The sequence below is a fragment of the Giraffa tippelskirchi genome, chromosome 5, assembly GCF_054371585.1.
Source record: "Giraffa tippelskirchi isolate mGirTip1 chromosome 5, T2T-mGirTip1v1.2.pri, whole genome shotgun sequence".
NCBI classification, from domain to species: Eukaryota; Metazoa; Chordata; class Mammalia; order Artiodactyla; family Giraffidae; genus Giraffa; species Giraffa tippelskirchi.
The window spans coordinates 89,030,212-89,049,926 of record NC_137279.1 but is presented as its reverse complement, the minus strand read 5'-3'; the positions used below and the strand labels follow the sequence as shown (position 1 = coordinate 89,049,926).

The following is a 19,715-nucleotide window of genomic DNA, read 5'->3' as shown; positions in this document are numbered from 1 at the left end:
GGGGGCAGAAGCACCAGGCAGAGAGCAGAACTCCCCGCCCACCTCCCAGGGGATCCACCCCGCCCCTCTGATCTCCTCCCCCATCCCCATCGCCACCTCCACCTCCACATATTCTTCTCTGGCCGGACTGGAAATACCTGTCTGCGCTGGCGAGCTCCCAAATCTTGTCCAGGCGCCTCCCACTGTGCGCGGAGGGGAAGGCAGCGCTCCCAGCCTGAGGTTGCCAAGTCAGCTCTCAGCACCAACCACCCAGAGAAACGGTTCCAGAGGGAAGAAACTAGAGAGAGACATCCTGGCACGGGAGATTGAGAGAGGAGGAATGAAATAAATGATCACTTATTGAGCCCCTGCAGGGAGCCAGATCCTGGACTACATGTTTCAGGACTCCTATGTAACCTGTACGAAAACTCTGTGAAGTAGGTAAAACTCCGTGTGACTAATAAGAAAACTGAGGTTCTACAAGGTGAAGTAACCTGCCCAAGAGCACAGAGCAGAGCTGGAGTGAAACCCAGCCTAGACTCCATCAAACCAACCCACCTTGGGGACTTCAAACTCAGGCAGAAACACATCTTGCATGTCAGCCCTGCAGCCTTCTCTGCTTCCTCAACTTGGTGCTGTCTTGGGGATGCAGGGTCATGACTTCTTCCCTACCAGAAATCTGAAATTTAAAGATACTTGCTCCTTGGAAGAAAAGCTATGACCAACCTAGACAGCGTAAAAGCAGAGACATCACTTTGCCGACAAAGGTCTGGATAGTCAAAGTTATGGTTTTTCCAGTAGTCATCTATGGATATGAGAGTTAGACCGTAAAGAAGGTTGAGCGCCAAAGAATTGATGCTTTTGAACTGTGGTGTTGGAGAAGACTGCAAAGAGATCAAACCAGTCAATGGTAAGGAAATCAGTCCTGAATATTCATTGGAAGGACTGATGCTGAAGCTGAAGTTCCAGTATTTTGGCCACCTGATATGAAGAGCTGATTCACTGGAAAAGACCCTGATGCTGGGAAAGATTGAAGGCAGGAGGAGAAGGGGGTAACAGAGGACAAGATGGTTGGATGGAGTCACTGTCTCAATGGACGTGAGTTTGAGCAAACTCTGGGAGATGGTGAAGGACAGGGAAGCATGGTATGCTGCAGTCCATGGGGTTGCAAAGAGTTGGACACAACTGAGCAACTAAACAACAACAAAAGCCTGTCCTGGTGCTCCCCTGGAAGCCTTCCCTAAAAGCAGTATGCTAATCTCACCCCAGTCTGAACCCCTGCCACTCATAGAGTGCACCAGGCATTTGATTCCCAGTCGTACCCTCAGCACCAAGAAGACCCAAAAGGATGGGTCTGACCACAGCTCACACCAGTATCCCCTCTCACATCCTCCCTTCCGGGTGGTCATCCAGCCCTTTCTGACTACATTCTGGGCCAAGAAGCTTACCACCCCTTGTAGTAATTCATTCCATCTTCAGGGACTTGACTGCTGGAAAGTTCTAAATGTGTAAAGATCTGGGTGCTTTTCGCCACGTGAGATGAAAATGTGGGAAGGAATGAAGGAGGGGAGCAGGCAAGAGCAATGGAATGATTTCTCTCACTATCCCTCTAGCAAAGTCTCTCAAAGTGGCAGCTTCAAATGTTACAATGTAGCAGCCTGACCTAACAGTGCTGAGACTCTAATGAAAACATGTTAGTCAACACAAGGGGAAAGCAAGGCCAAGTAGAATGCCTAGGAAAGATGATGGAAGAGTGTGACATTTGTTTTATCTTGGGCCCTCACCAACTAATACAAAAGATCTCCTTTCCCTGTGTTAGAATGGGCTCCATCTCTGGTTCAAAGGTTTCAATTCCACTGTCTCCAGTATTTTCTTGAGGATAAGTTAATTTCGTTTGGACATTAAAATAACTTTTTGTAAAATTGGGATTTTAAATGGTTTTTAATTTTTTTAGTTTTAAGATATGGTCTTTTCTCTTTTTGAAGGGATGCTAATTTTGTATTTTATTATTATCATCATTTTGCTCTGATTCAGATGCATCTTGTCAGCTTTCTGGTAAGAAAAGAAACCTGACCCTAACTTGCTCCCTCACCATGCCGGAAGTGAAAGTTGGTTAAAAAAAAAAAACAAAAACAAGTCCTATCCATAATTATTACTCTCTGGGAAAATTTGTTCAATCTGCTAGGATTCTGCCTAGCATCATTCTACCAAAGCTTAAACCAGCCCACATATTTTCAACTTGTTGACAGGAAGACTAGCCAATGTTGTCAATTCCAGTGACTTTGCTGACTGTATGCTATGAGCACTGGTCCTGTAACCCAATCAGAAAAGAGTTACCATTCATCACTGATTGTTTCGTGGCTGTTGGTGTGCCTGTTTTCTAGCCCATTGAGAAGGGAGCTCCATGAGGGTGTGGAGCTGGTCTTGTTTCATCCTTAAATCCCCACCCCCACCCCCCCAACCTCAGCTCTTAGCCTATCAAAGGAGACCTGCCTGGCTCTCCAGTCTACCCATTCATCACAGGGCGGCAGCATGTGGCCTCGTATTTCCTGGAATTCATGATGCTTGTTCACTTATCAATGGCTTTCTTCTTATCTTCTGTCTGGCTACAAAGTCCTTTTTCTCCTTTCCCTGGGAACTCACTGGTAGTCACAGGTCGAAATTCTGTTTACCTCTTCCCTCCAGGACACCATCGCTGACAACTCCCACCACGTCCTCACCTTCACCCACAGCCCTTGTCACACCTCATTGTAATTACATCTAACACACCCCAGAAAGAGTTCCAAGGGCAGAGAGTATCTTTTCCGCCTCTCCAGTGCAAGCCCAGTGCCCGACACTTTGGTGCTTAAATATTATCCTCCTCCCCTCAGTTTGCTTTTCACCTGTTTCAACAGAGCAAACTTTGCAAAAAGCAAAGTGCTACCAGGTGATTATTATCCTGGTTTTCTGTAGAGGAAGAGGCCCGAGTCTTTCTGAGCTTGTATTCCACCTTCTTGGAAGTCTGAACGTTCTGCATCCAGGTGCTCTGGACTGGTTGGGGACCTCAGCCTTTCTCCGTTTAGACTGGATGTGAGAGGTACTCCCCTGTATTTTAGGGAGGGCCATCAGCTGACTGTACAGGAACCATTCGTTCCCTTATTGATCTCCTGTGCCAGACTCTTGAAATTCACAAGAAAAGACCTGACCCCATGTATGCAAGATGGCCGTTGGCCTTTTCCACTCAGTTTCCAGAAAGGTATTAAAGAAATTAGAGGAGTTGGGGGCTGCAGGTTTGGTCCTAGATCTTCATGCCTTTTTTAAGGTGGAACTGCTCAGCCCAAAGCGAGGCACAGAGAACCAGCCTCAGGCCAGGGACTGCCTTCCAGCGGGACAAGGACTCAGGCCCTCAGGGAATAGAGTGGATCAGTTGCCAGTCTTAGGAACTCTTTGGGGAGCCGACTTAGAAACTAAACTTTCCTTTTTTCTTTTTCTTTTCCCAACCTCACCACCTCCTACCCAAGCCCTATAGGGCTCCATCTTCTACCCAATAATCAAGACAGGAAGCCCCTGCTTACCTCCTAGCTCTGCTTCCTTTCCATCCCTGGAAGCCCTGGCTCTTAGTTTCCTCCATGCCCTTTGCTGGAGGCTTCCTCTTGGGGTGTCCCAGTGCCTGGTCCATGTGCACTCTTGAGGCATGTAGGATCTACTTCCCCGACCAGGGATGGAACCCAGGCCCCCTGTACTGGGAACATGGAGTCTTAGCCACTGAACCACCAGGGAAGTCCCTTGTGTCCTGTTTTCCCTAAAGCCAACCTTGGTCCCTATGATCCCCAGTGAGTCCCTCTGCCCCTCCACAGTCTCAGTGTTCATTTCCTTGGGACACACTTTGGAGGTCAGTATCCTTCTCCTCACTAAGAGGGGAAAGTGAAATGCAGAGAGGTGTCCGGCTGGCTTCTGCCACTCAGCCCTGTCTTTACCCCTCAGTCCCTCCTCTAAAATTCCCTGGGGTTACTAGCCCATCCCGCCCCTGTCGGAGCCAAGGTGTTCCCTTAGCCTTGGAGCACCAATCAGCTGTACCTGTGCCTGCTCTCTTCAAAGGGCGTGTTTCTAGTCGAAAGGAACGTTGCCTCTGTGGACATCTGCTGGACCACATGTCCCAACAGGCCAGATCTCCTGGATCCCACCCAGGGCTCTCCCTACAGTATCCCATACCACCTTCCTCCAGGTCACTCACTCCCTCAGCATGTCCTGTGGCATGAGTGGCTTTCAGTTTCCTCCCAATTTCGCCAACCACGCCGCACCCTGCCATGGCAGCTACATTAAGTAGCATTCACAAGATCTGATTTGGGGAGGATGACCAAGACTTAAGCAGAGGGTGAGGAATTCACACTGATCACTGGGCTTGGGAAAGAGCAAGAACATAAAATGAAAAGTCTTTGCCAGGAGAGCAGGGGGAGGGGAGGGTAATATAGGTGTAGGGGCAGGCATTAACCCAGGACAACATCCAGAGAGAAGGTGTGAGACATGGAAATCTATGGATAAGGAATTGACAGGACTGTAATACCAATTACAAACAGAGATCAAGAGTCTCTACCTCCGCTATTTGTTAAAAATATTTATTTTTATTTTATTGAATTATTTGGTTGCCCTAGGTCTTAGTTGCCGCACACGAGATCTTTGATCTTCATTGAAGTGTGTCAGATCTTTAGTTGCAGCTTGCAAACTCTTAGTTGCAGCATGTGGGATCTAAGTTTCCTGACCAGGGATCAAACCTGGGCCTCTGCACTGGGATCATGGAGTCTTAGCCACTGGATCACCAGGGAAGTATCCAGACCTACGCTATTAATCCAACTGAATTGCCATCTCTATGGGGCAGACACCAGAGGCCCAGAGCAACTGGCATCAGGGAGATGATGGAAAGGTCACCAGGCTCAACTGAGACCCAGAGTAGGATTGCACTGGGGTGCTTCATAGCTCCCCATGCAGGACAGTCGCTAGATTAACGTTGGGTGGGTGATTCGCTTAGTGAACTCATCGGCCAGGGTAGAAGGAGGGTATGAAAGCAGAAGAATTGGCAGGAATAATAGGAATAATACCACTCTCTTGCAGAGTTCTTGGTGCCTGAAATCTCCCATTCAGGAGTCACAGCTTCATTTAGATTAAAAGGAATCTCACACTCTTCTTATTGAAGTGTAAATGTTATGTGTGTTGGTGAGGAATGGGTTAGGTGTGAATAATAACATACCAACACCTCATTGTGAGGAGGTCTTTTAGACTCACTTTCTTTTCCAAAGGCAGTTGTGGAAAGCATGTGGCATGGAGGGGGAGCACCTAGAAGGGAAGGAAAGGCAGGAAAGCAGGATTTGCCAGAGTCACCAGTGAAAGGCTAAACAGCTCCTCCAGAGTGGGGTCACCCAGGCTGACTTTATTGCCAGACAATCTTCCCTCCGGGAGCATGGCCCTTGAGATGCCTACCCCTTGATCCCCTGGGAAGAGATGAGCCCAGGAGGAAAGGAGGGTTTCCCTGGGGCTGAGAAGAAACTATGCCCAGGACAGGGGCCCCCAGAGGCCATCAGTTCAGGCTGGGGCCAAGCTTCCCCTTCTTTCTCAATCTCATTCTGTGTCTCTTGAGTTTCTTCATTCTCGGCACTTTGCCTCTCGTCTGGACTCGGATGAACCAGAAGCCCACGGCCAGTGTTCCAAAAAGCAAGAGGATGAGCAATCCCTTGGCCAGAAAACAGAAGGAAGTGCAGGCCTTCTCCAAAGGGTAGCCAGGATCTGGGGCAGAGAAGGCAAGGAGAGAGGTGCTCACCAGAGGGAAGGTCTGGATTTAGGGGAAGACACCCACCCCAGATTCCACAAGAAGAGGTCTCAGGTTCACTGTCCGTTGATGTTCCTTGGCAAGTATCTCAGGAAATGTACATTCTATTCACAGAATCTCAGAGGTTGTGATCTGGGCAGTAATCTCAACCTAGAAGGGACTAGAAGGGACCTTTGGAAGCTGGGAGCACAAGGAAAAGGGAGGCCCCTCCCCAATCCAGGGGTCATGTCTCTACAGGAGGGGTTAGGTTCTAGATTCCACGTACTCTCCTGAGGAGAAGGGTGTGGTAACCCTTAGACCCTGCGGTGGCTCAGGGGCTGTCTCTGGGACCCTGGTACCTGCACAGAAGGACCCAGCTTGGATGGGACAGGAAGTGATGTTGCTGACAGGGTTGCTGGCCCTGCAGGTGTAAGAGACAGCCTTGTCCCCGGGCCTCCAGAACGCTCTGAGGATGGAGCCTTCATGGGCTGTATCAGCGCCGTCTTCCCAGGATATCCAGGTGTAGTTCACGTCCAGGCCCGCATTCTCTACAGAGCATATCAGGGACATATTACAGGCACCTTCTTCCCCAGAGATCTCAAAGTTCACTGTCATGTGAGGCTGTGACAGGCGTCCTAGATGGAGAAACACAAAGACCCTCTAAGTAATCAGGGGCTGGGTCTGTTTTCTTAAATTCTTCGACACTGGGGTACTGATGCTGCCCACTGAGAACTGCTGCACCTAAACAAGGAAGGAGCCAAACTAACAGCACCCAGCCACCATCCAACCTGTGGTTCCCAGGGCAGCTGCCAAGATGACGGAGCTGCTGTTGGCATCTTCTACCTCCCCTTTATGGCTTGCCTTCTCTCTCTTACCTTTGCACCCCACCTCCCTTCAAACTCTGTCCTGCCTCTTTGATCCTAGAAAATATTATCACCCTCCTGAGGGCACTTATAGTTTAATCAGTGTATGCATGATTCAAGGTAGAATATCAGTCAATGTCACAAGCATTAAGAGGAAATTTGGGTTCAAGTAGAGAGGAGACCCTGATTAGTAGCCCTCAAATCAAAGAGGAGGATAAAAGGCTTAGGAATGGAGGTGGCAGGACTTCCCTGGTTGTCCAGTGGTTAAGAATCCACCTTCCAATGCCAGGGACTTGAGTTTGATCCCTAATTGGGGAACTAAGATCTCGCATGACGTGTGGCAACTAAGCCAGGGCACCACAGCTACTGAGCCCGCATTCTAGAGCCCCTGTTCTGCAACAAGAGAAGCCCCTGCTCACTGCCATGAAGACCCAGTGCAGCCAATAAAAAAGAAATATGGAGGTGGCATTCATGCCCAGGATGCAAAATCTTATAGGAACAGAAAGGCTTCCTAAGTCGTCTGCAGGCAAAGCCCCTGAGCCCTTTCACAACACATCCACAGAAACTGCTCAGAGCCAGGGCCTTGCTACTCCAGGTCACTTTACCTGCAGCTGAGTACTGAGGTCAGACACACTGGAGACAGACTGCTTTCCAGTCCCAGGCCCTCAAGCCGTAACCCCGAGTTGTAAGACCCTTGGTCCTTTGTGTAGAAATCTTAGGAGAGTCAGAAAAAGCAGTACTATGGTTCCTGGTAAACTCACGATAGATGCGTAGATTGTACTGCTGCATGGTGGAGAACGGGGACGTCCTCAGGGTGACTTGAGCTTGGTAAGATCCTGAGTCCTCCCAGCTCAGATTTTGGATGTGGAGGGAGTAGGTGGGCTCCAGGAAGTTTACTCGGCCCTCATAGCGAGGGTCGGTCACCATGATGGTAGCCGGTTGTCCCTCTTTCTCTGGCACCACAGTGGCAAGCCTTATGTGGGAGGACCAGATGATGTTCTCAACCTCTTCATCAAATGGCATTTCCAGGGGGAGGCTGATGGACTCGTGAAGGATCCCAACCACTTCCTCAGGATCCACACCATCTCCAGAGTACCCTTCAGCTGCAGATAAAGAAAGTAAATATTAGGACTTCCCTGGTGGTCCAGCAGTTAAGGATCTGCCTTGCAATGCAGGGGATGCAGGTTCGATCCCTGGTCGGGGAACTGAGATCCCACATGCTGGGGAACAACTAAGCCTGAGCACCACAGCTGCTGAGCGCATACGCCACAACTAGAGAGAATCCGTGCACCTCAACAAAAGATCTACATGACTTGCAATGAAGATCCCATGTGCTGCAACTAAGACCCCATACAGTCAAATAAGTAAATAAATAAATAAAGCTTCGAAAAGATGGAAACAACCCAGGTGGTGTCTCTGCGCTGCTGAGACTGGCAGTGGGGCCATGGACTCAATCTCAGTTAAGTAGTTTCTGTGACCCACACTCCATCTCATCCTCCAACTGCTTCTTCTGGCTCTAGCTCTTCACTGCACCTGACTCGAGCACCCCCCAGGATTTGGCTTCCATCCTTACTCTCCAAATTTTCTCATCTCCATTTGCTGTCCTTGGGGTTGCTCCCCTTCCATATCCACAGGTTTCCTCATCTCTTTTTCCTGCACTAAAGTCACACCCTAGTCCTCTTTACTCCAGAAGAGCTGAAGGACTCAGTCCCAAAGGCAGTGACTTACTAGCCCGAGGCCCAGCATAACAGGAGCACAGAGAGGAAATGAGATCCTCCTGTTCTGAAGCTGGCAGTCTGTCTCACCTTCCTGGGTCAGCCAGAGGAGGAGCAGCCACGGAAGTGCTCCCATGTCAGTCAGTAGCCTGTGTCCTGGGAGGTGTGACCTGGTCAGCCCTGAAGGCTGTAAGGAAGACAAGCTGACAGGATGCTGCTAGAGACAGAGTGACAGTCCTGGGAAGAGGGAAATGATTCTCACCCAGCCAACTGACCTCTAACTTCCTCCATCTCACTAAGCCCCTCCCTGCCCATCTTGGGAAGACATCTCTCTTGAGCCTGATTGGCAAGATGGTTTACCCACCGTCTCATGTTTCCTGTCCATAGTACTCAGTTGAAATCCCACTTCCTAAATGAACCCTTCCTACCCACTGTCTCATGTTTCCTGTCTATAGTACTCAACTGAAATCCTACTTCCTAAATGAACCCTTCCTAGATCCCTGCCCCCTGTATTCCCAGGCTTCCCAGACATACCACCTTCCCCAGGCTCTTCAAACACTTTCTATCCAACTCTGTCATTTGGCTCTCAGGATATTCTGCCTCAGATCTCCCTTGGCAGTTCCTATGTTGCTGTGATCATTTGATCTTATAAACATCTTTATCTGCCCAGACAGACTCCATATTTTGGGACATCTCTCTATGTCCTACTGATGCTGGTTCCCATGCTAGACACATTTAGCACCCAACTGATATTTTTGGCATGTATGAATGAATGAAGTCTTTCTATTTCAAGTTAGCTAGGTTCCCATTTGAGAGACTATTCATAGGAAGAGAAATTTTGACTCCTTCCCCCAACCCCCAGTTCCATGGGGTTGCAAAAGGTCAAACATGACTGAGTGACTAACACTCAGTTTAGACCGGAAAGCCTATCTGTGTTGTCAATATTATCAAAAAATATTAAATCATTCTGTGAGAATATGAAACGAACTAAAGGTCTAGGAAATCTGACAATCAGAGCTGTCCAGGACACAATGGGTAGCCTTTGAAGGTAGTTTCTCTCCCTCGTATTCAAACTAAGATTGGACAATCTTGGATTGTTGGATGTTCTACAACATCTCTGACGTCCGTGGGTGCTCAGATGGGATAATCTTTTAAGTTTCTTCTAGTACTCAATTCTATGAGTCTTGCTGTAATCAGGAGCAAGAGTGATGCCCTCAAGATAAAGGGCACAATAGAGGCAGATAGTGCCAACATCCCATACCTTAGATTATCAAATTTGACACTCAGTTCAGTATTTATTGAGTAGCTTCTATGGTCCAGGCACTGTCCTAAGTGCTGGGTGATTAGCAGTAACCAAGAATTTTAGATCATGGCTTTATGGATAGCAGAGGCCAACAACTGACCACAGTCAAGTAACTGCAAGTTTGATGAGTCTTACCAAAGGGAAATTGGGGGAACCTGTGACAAAGGGATTTACCAAAGCTGAAGTCAGGAGGGTTGGGGAAAAGCTTTCAAGGAGAAATGATATTTAAGCTAAGACCTCAAGGATGAGTAAGATCTGCTAAGGGAAGACAAGAATGAAGTAGACAATTCTTAAAGTTCAATTTATATAATTATCAAATCTTGGGGGTTGGGGTTTTTTGAAAAGGTAGATCAGGTCTCAGTCTGAGTATGAAAACTTTTTTAACATAATCTCATTTAAAAATAGTATTTAAAGCAAAGAAGAAAAAAATACAGTTGAAAAGATGAGCATATGAGTTAGGTTCTCTGAGAAGCAGATGATGGAGTTAGGAGTAAAAGAGGTTTAATTTGTGTGGGCGAGGGAGAGTGAGGGGAACATAAAAGATAAAAGTGGAAGGAAGCCGAACTGAGCAAGGAGAGCCTGGGATCAAGATGCTGAGCAGACAGTCTCACTAACTCAGCAGTGAGCCCTAGAGTGGAGCTCCCTCACTCTCACTGTGCACAGCCATTGGCTGGGGCTGCCCAGGAAGCGCATGGATCTCTTGTGGGTCCTGCAGGTGCTGCAGCTGGAGGCTGCCAGCCAACTGCACCCCTTGAAGCTGAAGACGAGTTCTCTCTTCAAAGGAGATTCAGGGACACCTTCATGGCCACTGCAGTGAATATGCTGATCAGACAAAAGGTGACTATGGGCAGACTGATTAAACCTGCCTCCATAAATGGTATATTATACTTACTGAGCAGAGACAAATAATTTCCATCACTTCCTCCCACCCCCAGCCCACCCTCACTAAGCCCTCCAAGTTCAGTGTGGAGAAAGCCCTTCTCCAAACATGATTTTCAAGTGCTCTGGAAGTCTGATTTTTCATTCTGGCTCATGGATTGCGACCCAAATGCAGCTCCATTTCCATCTCTCACTGCCTCTTCAATCTTATTCAGTTGGGTGGTCTTCCCCTGCGACAGATGAGAACCTCGGCTTTGGTTTTCTGCTCTCAGTTCAGAAATGAAAACTTCTTTCCCATGTAATATACAAAATTCCAAACTCACATAGAATGGAGCAGTCTCCCCCTGCCCTGGCTTACGTCTGTTTTAGGCTGAAAGCTTACACAGGAGCGCGGGAGAAGCCCTGCTCTCCTCACCTTGCCCCCCCACCAGTTCCTGTTCTGCATCTCCAGGAGGCTGGGCAGGGAGGGGAGGGGGTGGAATCCTTCTCACCCAGCTGAGTGTCTTTACACTCTGTGGATCTGGCAGATGGTTAAGAAGGGCTCCATTGAGGAGAAGTTTTGTGGGTTTTTACATGTTTCTGCTGGTTCCTTCTCTCTATTCGTGACCCAGGAAGGATGCGTCTCTATTCTGAGTCATCCTTTGAAAGTCTTTCCTCAGCCCCTGGACATCTGGTTGCACATCTCATCTCCACCCCTGGCCCCTTCCACTGTCCCCATTGTATGGCACTCAGGCCAACCAAGCAGCAGGCTATGTCTCATAGGTGGTCCTCAGTGGCCCACCAAAACATTCCTAGCCCTGACAGATTCTGAGATCTATAGCACAGCACCACCCTCCTGGCTGCCTCGTGGGAGTTCCACCTTACTCCAAAGTTGGTTTTAATTCTCCAAAGCCTGAGTGAAGCTCTGGTCCCCTTGGACTCTTACCTGCAGGCATGCATTTCAAAGCTCTCAGTGTCCTTTCCGTGAAGACCCCTCCTTTGGCTGGCGGCCAGACATAACATCGTCTATCCTTTGGGGGATAAGGTGGGGTGTGTGCATGCTCAGTCACTCAGTTGTGTCTGACTCTTTGCAATCCATGGACGGTAAGCCACCAGGTTCCTCTGTCCACGGGATTATCCCAACAAGAATACTGGAGTGAATTGCCATTTCCTCCTCCAGAGGATCTTTCCCACCCAGGGATCAAACCCACTTCTCCTGCAGCTCCTACACTGGCAGACGGATTCTTTACTACTGAGCCATCTGAGAAGCCCATGAGATGGGGAATGACAATGAAAAGTTATTTCTGAAGAAATCTCTTTCTGGCACTCCCTGGTGGTCCAGTAATTAGCACTCTGCACTTCCAATGCAGAGGGCAGAGGTTCCATTCCTGGTTGGGGATCTAAGATCCCACAAGCCATGTGGTGCAGCCAATAATAATAATAAAATAGGAAAAAAGGAAACCTCTTTCTGAGCTCTCTCTCTCTCCATGGATGAGGGAGTTTCCAAGAGCAATGACCCAGGTTTTTCTTCATTCTGGTTATAAATTTCACAGAAGGATGTCCCCCATGTTGCCTTTCATCTCTCCATTCCTGTCCCAGGGACACCTCAGTGAACCATGGCAGGGAGAGTTCCAGCTAACACAGAGGATCCCCTTACTGCAGTCTTTGACCCAGCTGATTTCTGCAGCACAGTGGTGGACATCCCAGGACTGTGCCCTCCACCCTGAAGTTTGCACCTTTGCTTTTCTGTTTCAGGGTTTTCTCTGCAGCAGTGGAATTGCATTAGCCCAGTACAATGCAGCCAAAAAGTGCAGGGGAGTGAACAGACCCCAGAGGTAACCCCTGGAGTCAGTGGAACACTGAGTTGACGGATAAATCCCCCAGCCTCCCTGCCCTTCTGCTGGATAATCCTGAGGCTTGTTCTTCAGGATTTTTCAGCCCACAGCAATAACCAACCATGAACACAGCTTTTATGGGCTTTTCTCCCTTCCCCAACTCATGTTCCTCATTCTTTCATATTGGCTTCCTGGATGGTCTCCCGGAAAGACTAGCTCCACCCAAGTTCTTGCCAAAGGCCCTGTTTTGATTGAATCTAGATTGTTATACTATTATATATGATAAAGTAGTTGAGCCAATCAAACTTAGATGCCCTGTGTCCTCTGCCTGGGACTTTAGAGGAAATAAGTTAAAGAGAAATAAGCCTCCCATCCCAATTCTCTTGATGTAACAGCCTTGGGAAAACATGGGCTGGTGAAAAGCTGGTCCTGCTCTGATGAAAGGATGGGGGGATAATAAAGGGTCAAACCTTTGATCAGGCTTTCTCTTAGCTTCTCATCAGATCTGGAAAGACTAGGACCCACACAGCAGAGCCATTAGCAAATTAATTTCCTCTCACAACAAAGCACATTGGGACCTACATGTGTCTTCCATTCCATCAAGGAAGCTGCCTGTGTGCTTGATACAATATTTACCTTTTAAAATTTGTTGTTGTTGTTGTTTAGCCACTAAGTCATGTCTGACTCTTTGCAACCCCATGAACTGCAGCACACCAGGCTTTCCTGTCCTTCACTGTCTCCCAGAGTTTGCTAAGACTCATGTCCATTGAGTCAGTGATGGTTTTAAATGTCAGGGTTAAAGGAGTGATTATTCATTTGAAGGTGACTGGAGAGAATCACAACAGTCCGAAAATTGTTGAAGGGCAGCCAGAGGAGCTGTTGTGACAGAGGAGAAAGGAGTGCCCCTTGTGAGGGACCAGCCTGGGCAGGATCCCTGGGGTGGGAGAGAGCAAAGCACACAGAACATCGTGACCAGGTGGGGCCAAGGGTGAGGCGGCGAAGAGCAGAGAGGGGGCTACGGAGGCCCCCTGGAGACAGCTCACCTTAGAGCTTCAGAGACCTGCTCAAGAGCTTAGAAATCATACTCTCTCAAAAAGCTTTCTTTGACAGGCAAGAGAAATAAAGGCTAGAGGTGAAAGGAAAAGAGGGTAGAGGGAAAACTTTATTGCTATAGTTGACTTACAGTGTTGTGTTATTTTCTGCTGTACAGCAAAGTGATTCAGTTATACCTATCCATGCATTCTTTTTCATATTCTTTTCCATTATGGTTTACCACAGGGTATTGAATGTTTCCTGTGCTGTACAGTAGGACCTTGTTGTTTATACTATTGACTTTTTTAAAATGGGAATTCAGTTCAGTCGCTCAGTCATGTCCGACTCTTTGCAACCCCATGAATTGCAGCACGCCAGGCCTCCCTGTCCATCACCAACTCCCGGAGTCTACTCGAACCCATGTCCATCGAGTCGGTGATGCCATCCAACCAGCTCATCCTCTGTCGTCCCCTTCTCCTCTTGCCTTCAATCTTTTCCAGCATCAGGGTCTTTTCCAGTGAGGCAGCGCTTCGTGTCAGGTGGCCAAAGTATTGGAGTTTCAGCTTCAACATCAGTCCTTCCGATGAACACCCAGGACTGATCTCTCTTAGGATGGGCTGGTGGATCTCCTTGCAGTCCAAGGGACTCTCAAGAGTCTTCTCCAAGACCACAGTTCAAAAGTATCAATTCTTCGGCGCTCAGCTTTCTTCACCGTCCAACTCTCACATCCATACATGACTACTGGAAAAACCATAGCCTTGACTAGACGGACCTTTGTCGGCAAAGTAATATCTCTGCTTTTCAATATGCTATCTAGGTTGGTCATAACTTTCCTTCCAAGGAGTAAACATCTTTTAATTTCATGACAGCAATCACCATCTGCAGTGATTTTGGAGCCCCCCAAAAATAAAGTCTGACACTGTTTCCACTGTTTCCCTATCCATTTCCCATGAAGTGATGGGACCAGATACCATTATCTTAGTTTTCTGAATGTGGCTCAGATCATAAACTCCTTATTGCCAAATTCAGACTTAAATTGAAGAAAGTAGGGAAAACCACTTAATTTAACGGGAGAGATATGAACATATTTAAATGCTGAGAAGAGAAGAAAGTGCAGAGTGGAGCTGCAGAAAAGAAAGGAGATGGTCAGTGAAGCTAGGCTGCCCCCACTGCCCCCAGAATATGACAGGGAACTGGGATTCAGAGCCCAGAAAAAGAGAACCAGCCTTAGACTGTGAAATGGTCCTTCTTTATACTAAGAAAAGATGATCAGAGACACAGGTAGAATTGTCTGTGGCAAGAAGTGAAGGGGAGTCCTGTCTGCTGGTTTCAATTTTCTCTATAAAGTGAAGGTGTCAACTAAAAAAGATGTACCACATGAGAATTGAGAGTTAAGTTTTACTTGGGGCAAAATGAGGGCTGAGGGCTTCCCAGGTGGCACCAGTAGTAAAGAGCCTGCCTGCCCATGCAGGAGTCATGAGAAGCAGATTCAATCCCTGGGTTGGAAAGATCCCCTGGAGGAGGGCACAGCAACCCACTCCAGTATTCTTGCCTGGAGAATCCCATGGACAGAGGAGCCTAGCAGTTTACAGTCTATAGGATCGAAAAGAGTCACACAACTGAAGCGACTTAGCACGCACGCATGAGGGCTGTTGCCCGGGAAACAGCACCTCAGATAGCTCTGAGAAACTCTCCAAAGAGGTAGTGGGGGAAGGTCAATATACAAGATTTTGGTGAAGGGGAAGTTCAGTGCAATCAAGCACTCATTTTACAAAAGGTTTTCTGCTAGTCATGAGGAGCTGATGTCATCATGAAGGGATTTAGTGATGTTTTACCTATGAGGAGATGCAAGGACTGGGATCATGAAATCAGTTCCTGAAAATATCTATCTAAAGGTCTGTTCCACCAGTTTCCCTGGAGCACAGAGTGCCTCACTGTGAACTCCCTTCAGGGAGTGTCGAAGCTCAGCAGCTGCAGCAATACAGGGTTCAGTCTCTGCAGAGGTAAATGCCCTTGGCAAGCACCAGTTTGTGGTTGACAGAGGCAAAGTTATCTGCTGAAACTGAAGGTTGAAGTGTATGTGTCAAGGGCAGGACAAAGTTTGATACAGATGCAGTGACTCTGTGTCCAGGCTTCTTGGGACAGCCCGAGTTTAAGTCTGCTGTCCTGGGCTAATTATTAATCATGTCCCTTTTCACTCTTAGCAAGTATCCTGGTTTGTAGGGTAAATTATGTGATTACTCTAAAACAGGAGCAAAACCTTGAGAAAAGGATCATAGTGAAATAGTTAACCTTTAAGAGCTCAAGGCCACCCTTAGCTTTGCTGGTCACCAAGTTCCCCTAAAGATCTGGGGGAAGGTAGCGGGGTGGGCAGGGGAAATGAGAACACATCTGGAACCACGCTGCTTGTTTGGAAACTTCATCTGCAGAATGGGATCCACACAACATCTGCTTTGTGGGGCAGTTGTGAAAATGAGGTGAGACGATGCCTGGAAAGCCCTCAGCACAGACCAGCACACAACGAGAGCTCAAAGAATGTGCGCTCTGGTTGTGACTAAAGGTTAAGTGTTGAGAAGATGGACTTGGGAATTGAAGAACTGCAGCCTCTGCGTACTGGGCCAGGGTCTGTGTCTATTGAAAAGAATAATACAGAGGAAGTTTCTAACATAAGACACGTGAATAGGCTGATTTGAGACTGTTCCCCAGCAGCACAAATCAGCCCCTGGTCTGAGGATACAGAGGGCATTGCTGCTGGCATGTTCAGCCCAGCTCAGTGTATTCCAAGCCACCTGCCTGTTCATTATATACAGAGAGACGCAGCATGCTGGGCTGAGTCCCTTCAACATCCAAATCCCTGAGTGGTTCCTACGTACACACCCTTCCCTCAACTTGCCTTTTCAGTACCATGTGTCTGCCTTTCTTAAAATCGACTCCCTGCCATATGTTCTGCTTCCCCTCATGCTTATCATTCTCAATGTGTAGGTTTTGTATCTTCTGCATCAGAATCATGCAGAGGGCTGTTTACAATGCGGATACCCTGGTCCCCAACTCCAGATCCAGGGACTCAGGATTGGGTTGGGAGGGAGTGATGGCTGCAAATCCACCAGGTCCTCAGGGGATTCCACTGTGCGCTCTAGTCTGAGAATGCCCCACGCTGCCTGCTCTTCTGTTTCACTGAAACAGAGAGGAAGTTCCCCAGCCAGAGCTGCCTTTGTCTCCAATCACAAAAGGTTTCTTTCCCCCTGAGCAGAGCCGTGAAACGCTGCCCTCTGGGGCTGGGCTGCCTAGAACATGAGACAACTCTGGGGGCTTGGGACCTGTCCTCCTGGAAGTCTCCCTGGGAATTGCGAACCGCTGTGTCCAGGACTGAAAAGGGAAGCAGGCCCAGGCCGGAGCTTCAGCCCAAGACGTCCACCCACATTTACTCCTTGACATGTGAGCGTGCTGATGCAGAACTTGCTTGAAAACAGGAAAGAATAAAGTTCACAATCTACTAATCATGTCCAACCTCTTGTTTAAAAAACAAAACAGAACGAGTGGTGGAGGAACTTCTGCGAGGCCACATGGTTGAGGCTGAAACCCAGGTCTCCTGGAGCCTTGGGGGCAGGACTTCACCTTATGATACTAATTTTGGATGTAACTGAACTCTGTCTGTGATGTCCCAACACAGAAAACCCTCAGGGAATGTTAGTATTGCTGGTGTCATTATTAATTTGTATTTGTATTCATTTGTTATTGTTAACATGTATTTGAGACTGGAGATGCTCAAAGAGAGCCCGAAGGGAACAGAGGGGGATGGCCTGAGGGATTCCAGCTGGACGCCCAGGCAGCTCTGCACAGAATGAGTGATACTTTTCTCAGCAAATTCGGCACTGATCGGGCGCCAGCTCTGCAGACCGCAGGTTCCAAACTCCAGTTCATTGATGTCCTAAGGATGATCAGAAGCTGGAAGGCTGCCTCATCTTATCAGAACAGTCATCAACTGGTATATAAAATCAGCCCCTCATCCTACAAATATTTAGGAAGTTCCAAAAAAGTACCAGGCACTAGACGTGGACCACAGCAATGAGCCAGAAACATGGAGTTTACATCCTAGTTCCGGGTGGGTTGCAGGGAGATAGGCAGTGCACAACATACAAATACACAACAATGTCAAGTGATACAGTACTGCAAGGGAAAGCCAAACGGGATGAAGCGACACAGAAGGAGCCCCCAGGGTTGGGGGAAGGCAAGAAATATACTTCATTGAGGGTGTTCTGATCAAATAGATCAGTTTCAGTTGCACTACCCTGACATTTCCTCCCTGTACAAGGTCAGTCTGAGGAGCTGTGAGCGGGAGGCAGCTCCACGGAGCAAGGTGTTAGAAGACAAGAGATGAGGGATCTCCCTGGTGGTCCAGTGGTTAAGACCCCCTGCTCCTAATGCAGGGGGCCCAGATTTGATCCCTGAGTCAGGGAACTAGATCTCACGTGCCACAATGAAAGATCTCATGTGCCACAACTAAGATCCAGAACAGCCAAATTAATTAATCAATTAATTTTTTTAAAGAACAAACAGAAAGAAAAGAATATAGGAAATGAGCCATGATGCAAGAATTTGGTGACAAATGTCCATCACTCATGTGAAGGACTAAGGTTAGTTAGTAGAAGCTGGATGAAGGCTATACAAGCACTCTGTAAATCTGTAAGTCTAAAAGGATACCTCAAAATAGAAAGTTTTTTAAAACCTAAAAATAAAATGTTTGTGACAGCCTGTTGCATCCATCTCTGTAGTGAGCTCCTCCTCCACTGCTGTCCAGCTGACATTTTCTAAACAAAACTCAGGTGGCCCTGTCAGGGTTTACTTTCGTGACTCTCCTTGCAGTGGAGCCACACCACCTTTTTCTTAGAAAAATGCATCTCATTTTTCTAAGAAGGTAAATATTTTCATTTGATCATTTGTTTCTTTGGAATAATTTGCACATCTCATCTCTGATCCGCTAAATAGTGACTTAGTGACAACACTTGTGAAACTCAGAAAGCAGTCTCGTTTTCTCCTTTTCTATGGCTACCAACACCACCTCCCACCACATACACATTAGATGCTTTTTATTTTTTAATTTTTATTTCTTTATTTTTAGCTGTGTAGGGTCTTTCTCTGCTGTGGCTCGGGCTTCTCTAGCTGTGGCCAACAGGGATGCAAGGGCTACTCGTTGTGGTGGTTTCTCTTGTTGCAGAGCATGGGCTCTCAGGCACTTGAGCTTCAGTAGTTGTGGCCCATGGGCTAGTTGCCCATTGGCATGTGGAATCTTCCCTGACCTGCAATCAAACCCGTGTCCGCTGCATTGACAGGCAGATTCTTAACCACTAGACCACCAGGAAAGCCCAAGATGTTTTTCTTGATGAAGGCTGCAGGTCTTCCTTTATCAGATATAAAATACTTTCAACAGGAAAACCTCCCTTTCCTTATCAAATTCCCTCAAAGAGTTTGTCTCTTATAACTGTTTCTTGACACCCCACAGTCAAATCCACTGTCAGGGTTCAATCTTTCTTCCCAGGGGAGAGAGGGGCTGTCTGAAGTCTTGACCTCACAGCATTGAAGGTGGCTTGAATTTCAGCCACGGGATTGTGCCACAGGATCTCTGGGATCTGAGAGCTTTCCTTCCTCTGAGGGAAAAGCAGCCTGGTGACAGAACACCAAGAATGGAGACATTTTCTCCCAATCTGTGGAAATGGCTAAGGAGTTGGGGAAGGCCTCGGGGATCCCCTCAATCTGCGAGAAGAAGAAATAGTGACAGAGAAGGGGAACTAGAGAATTAGGAGTAGACACTACTAGTTGCCGCTATGCGGGCACGGGGAGAAGCAATGCAGAGGAGAATTGTCCTGATTGACAGTTCTGACACGGGTAGCCAGACTGGTGGCTCCAGTGCAGTGACAAGGAGTACTGTCCCCAGCTCTTTGCTTTTCTAAAGCTCATCTGATGAGGTGTTCCCCAACAGCTGTGCAATCCAGCCCTTCCTTTAGAGCAGTGGTTTGTGAACTTTAGAAATATCCACACAACCCCTTCCTCAAAGGAAATATTCCGAGAAACCCAATACGTGAAACAGGTAAAGGTGCACTACTCTGGCGGAAGTTGGAGGATGGAGCCTCTCTCACTTTAAACCCCAAGGAGCCCTGAGGGTTCTATGGAGTTTCTCCGCTCAGAGACTGCAGAAGGGCAAAGAAATAGGACAGAGTGAGAAGGTGGAATAGCCATTCCCTTCTCCAGGGTGTCTTCCTGACCCAGGGATTAAACCCCGCTCTCCTGCATTGCAGGCAGATTCTCTACCATCTGAGCCACCAGGGAAGTCCTCAGAACTTCTAACACATTTCA

At 47.8% G+C, this 19,715-nt stretch overlaps 1 protein-coding gene across 2 annotated transcripts in view; it reads right to left on the bottom strand.

The window, feature by feature from the left end:
* Window positions 1–5,363: 5,363 nt before the first annotated feature.
* Window positions 5,364–19,715, bottom strand: part of SLAMF9 (SLAM family member 9) — a 29,503-nt gene continuing 15,151 nt past the window's right edge. The window contains exons 1-4 of one of the 2 annotated variants that reach the window (XM_081488011.1): window positions 8,427–8,567; window positions 7,383–7,724; window positions 6,118–6,393; window positions 5,364–5,736 (exon numbers count right to left, since the gene is read on the bottom strand). In XM_081488011.1, the coding sequence (XP_081344137.1) occupies window positions 5,531–5,736; window positions 6,118–6,393; window positions 7,383–7,724; window positions 8,427–8,472 (870 nt within the window). In that variant the 5' untranslated portion in view covers window positions 8,473–8,567 and the 3' untranslated portion in view covers window positions 5,364–5,530. Of the gene's footprint in view, window positions 5,737–6,117; window positions 6,394–7,382; window positions 7,725–8,426; window positions 8,568–19,715 lie in introns of those variants that run through there. The other variant, XM_081488012.1, reaches the window with a different exon arrangement.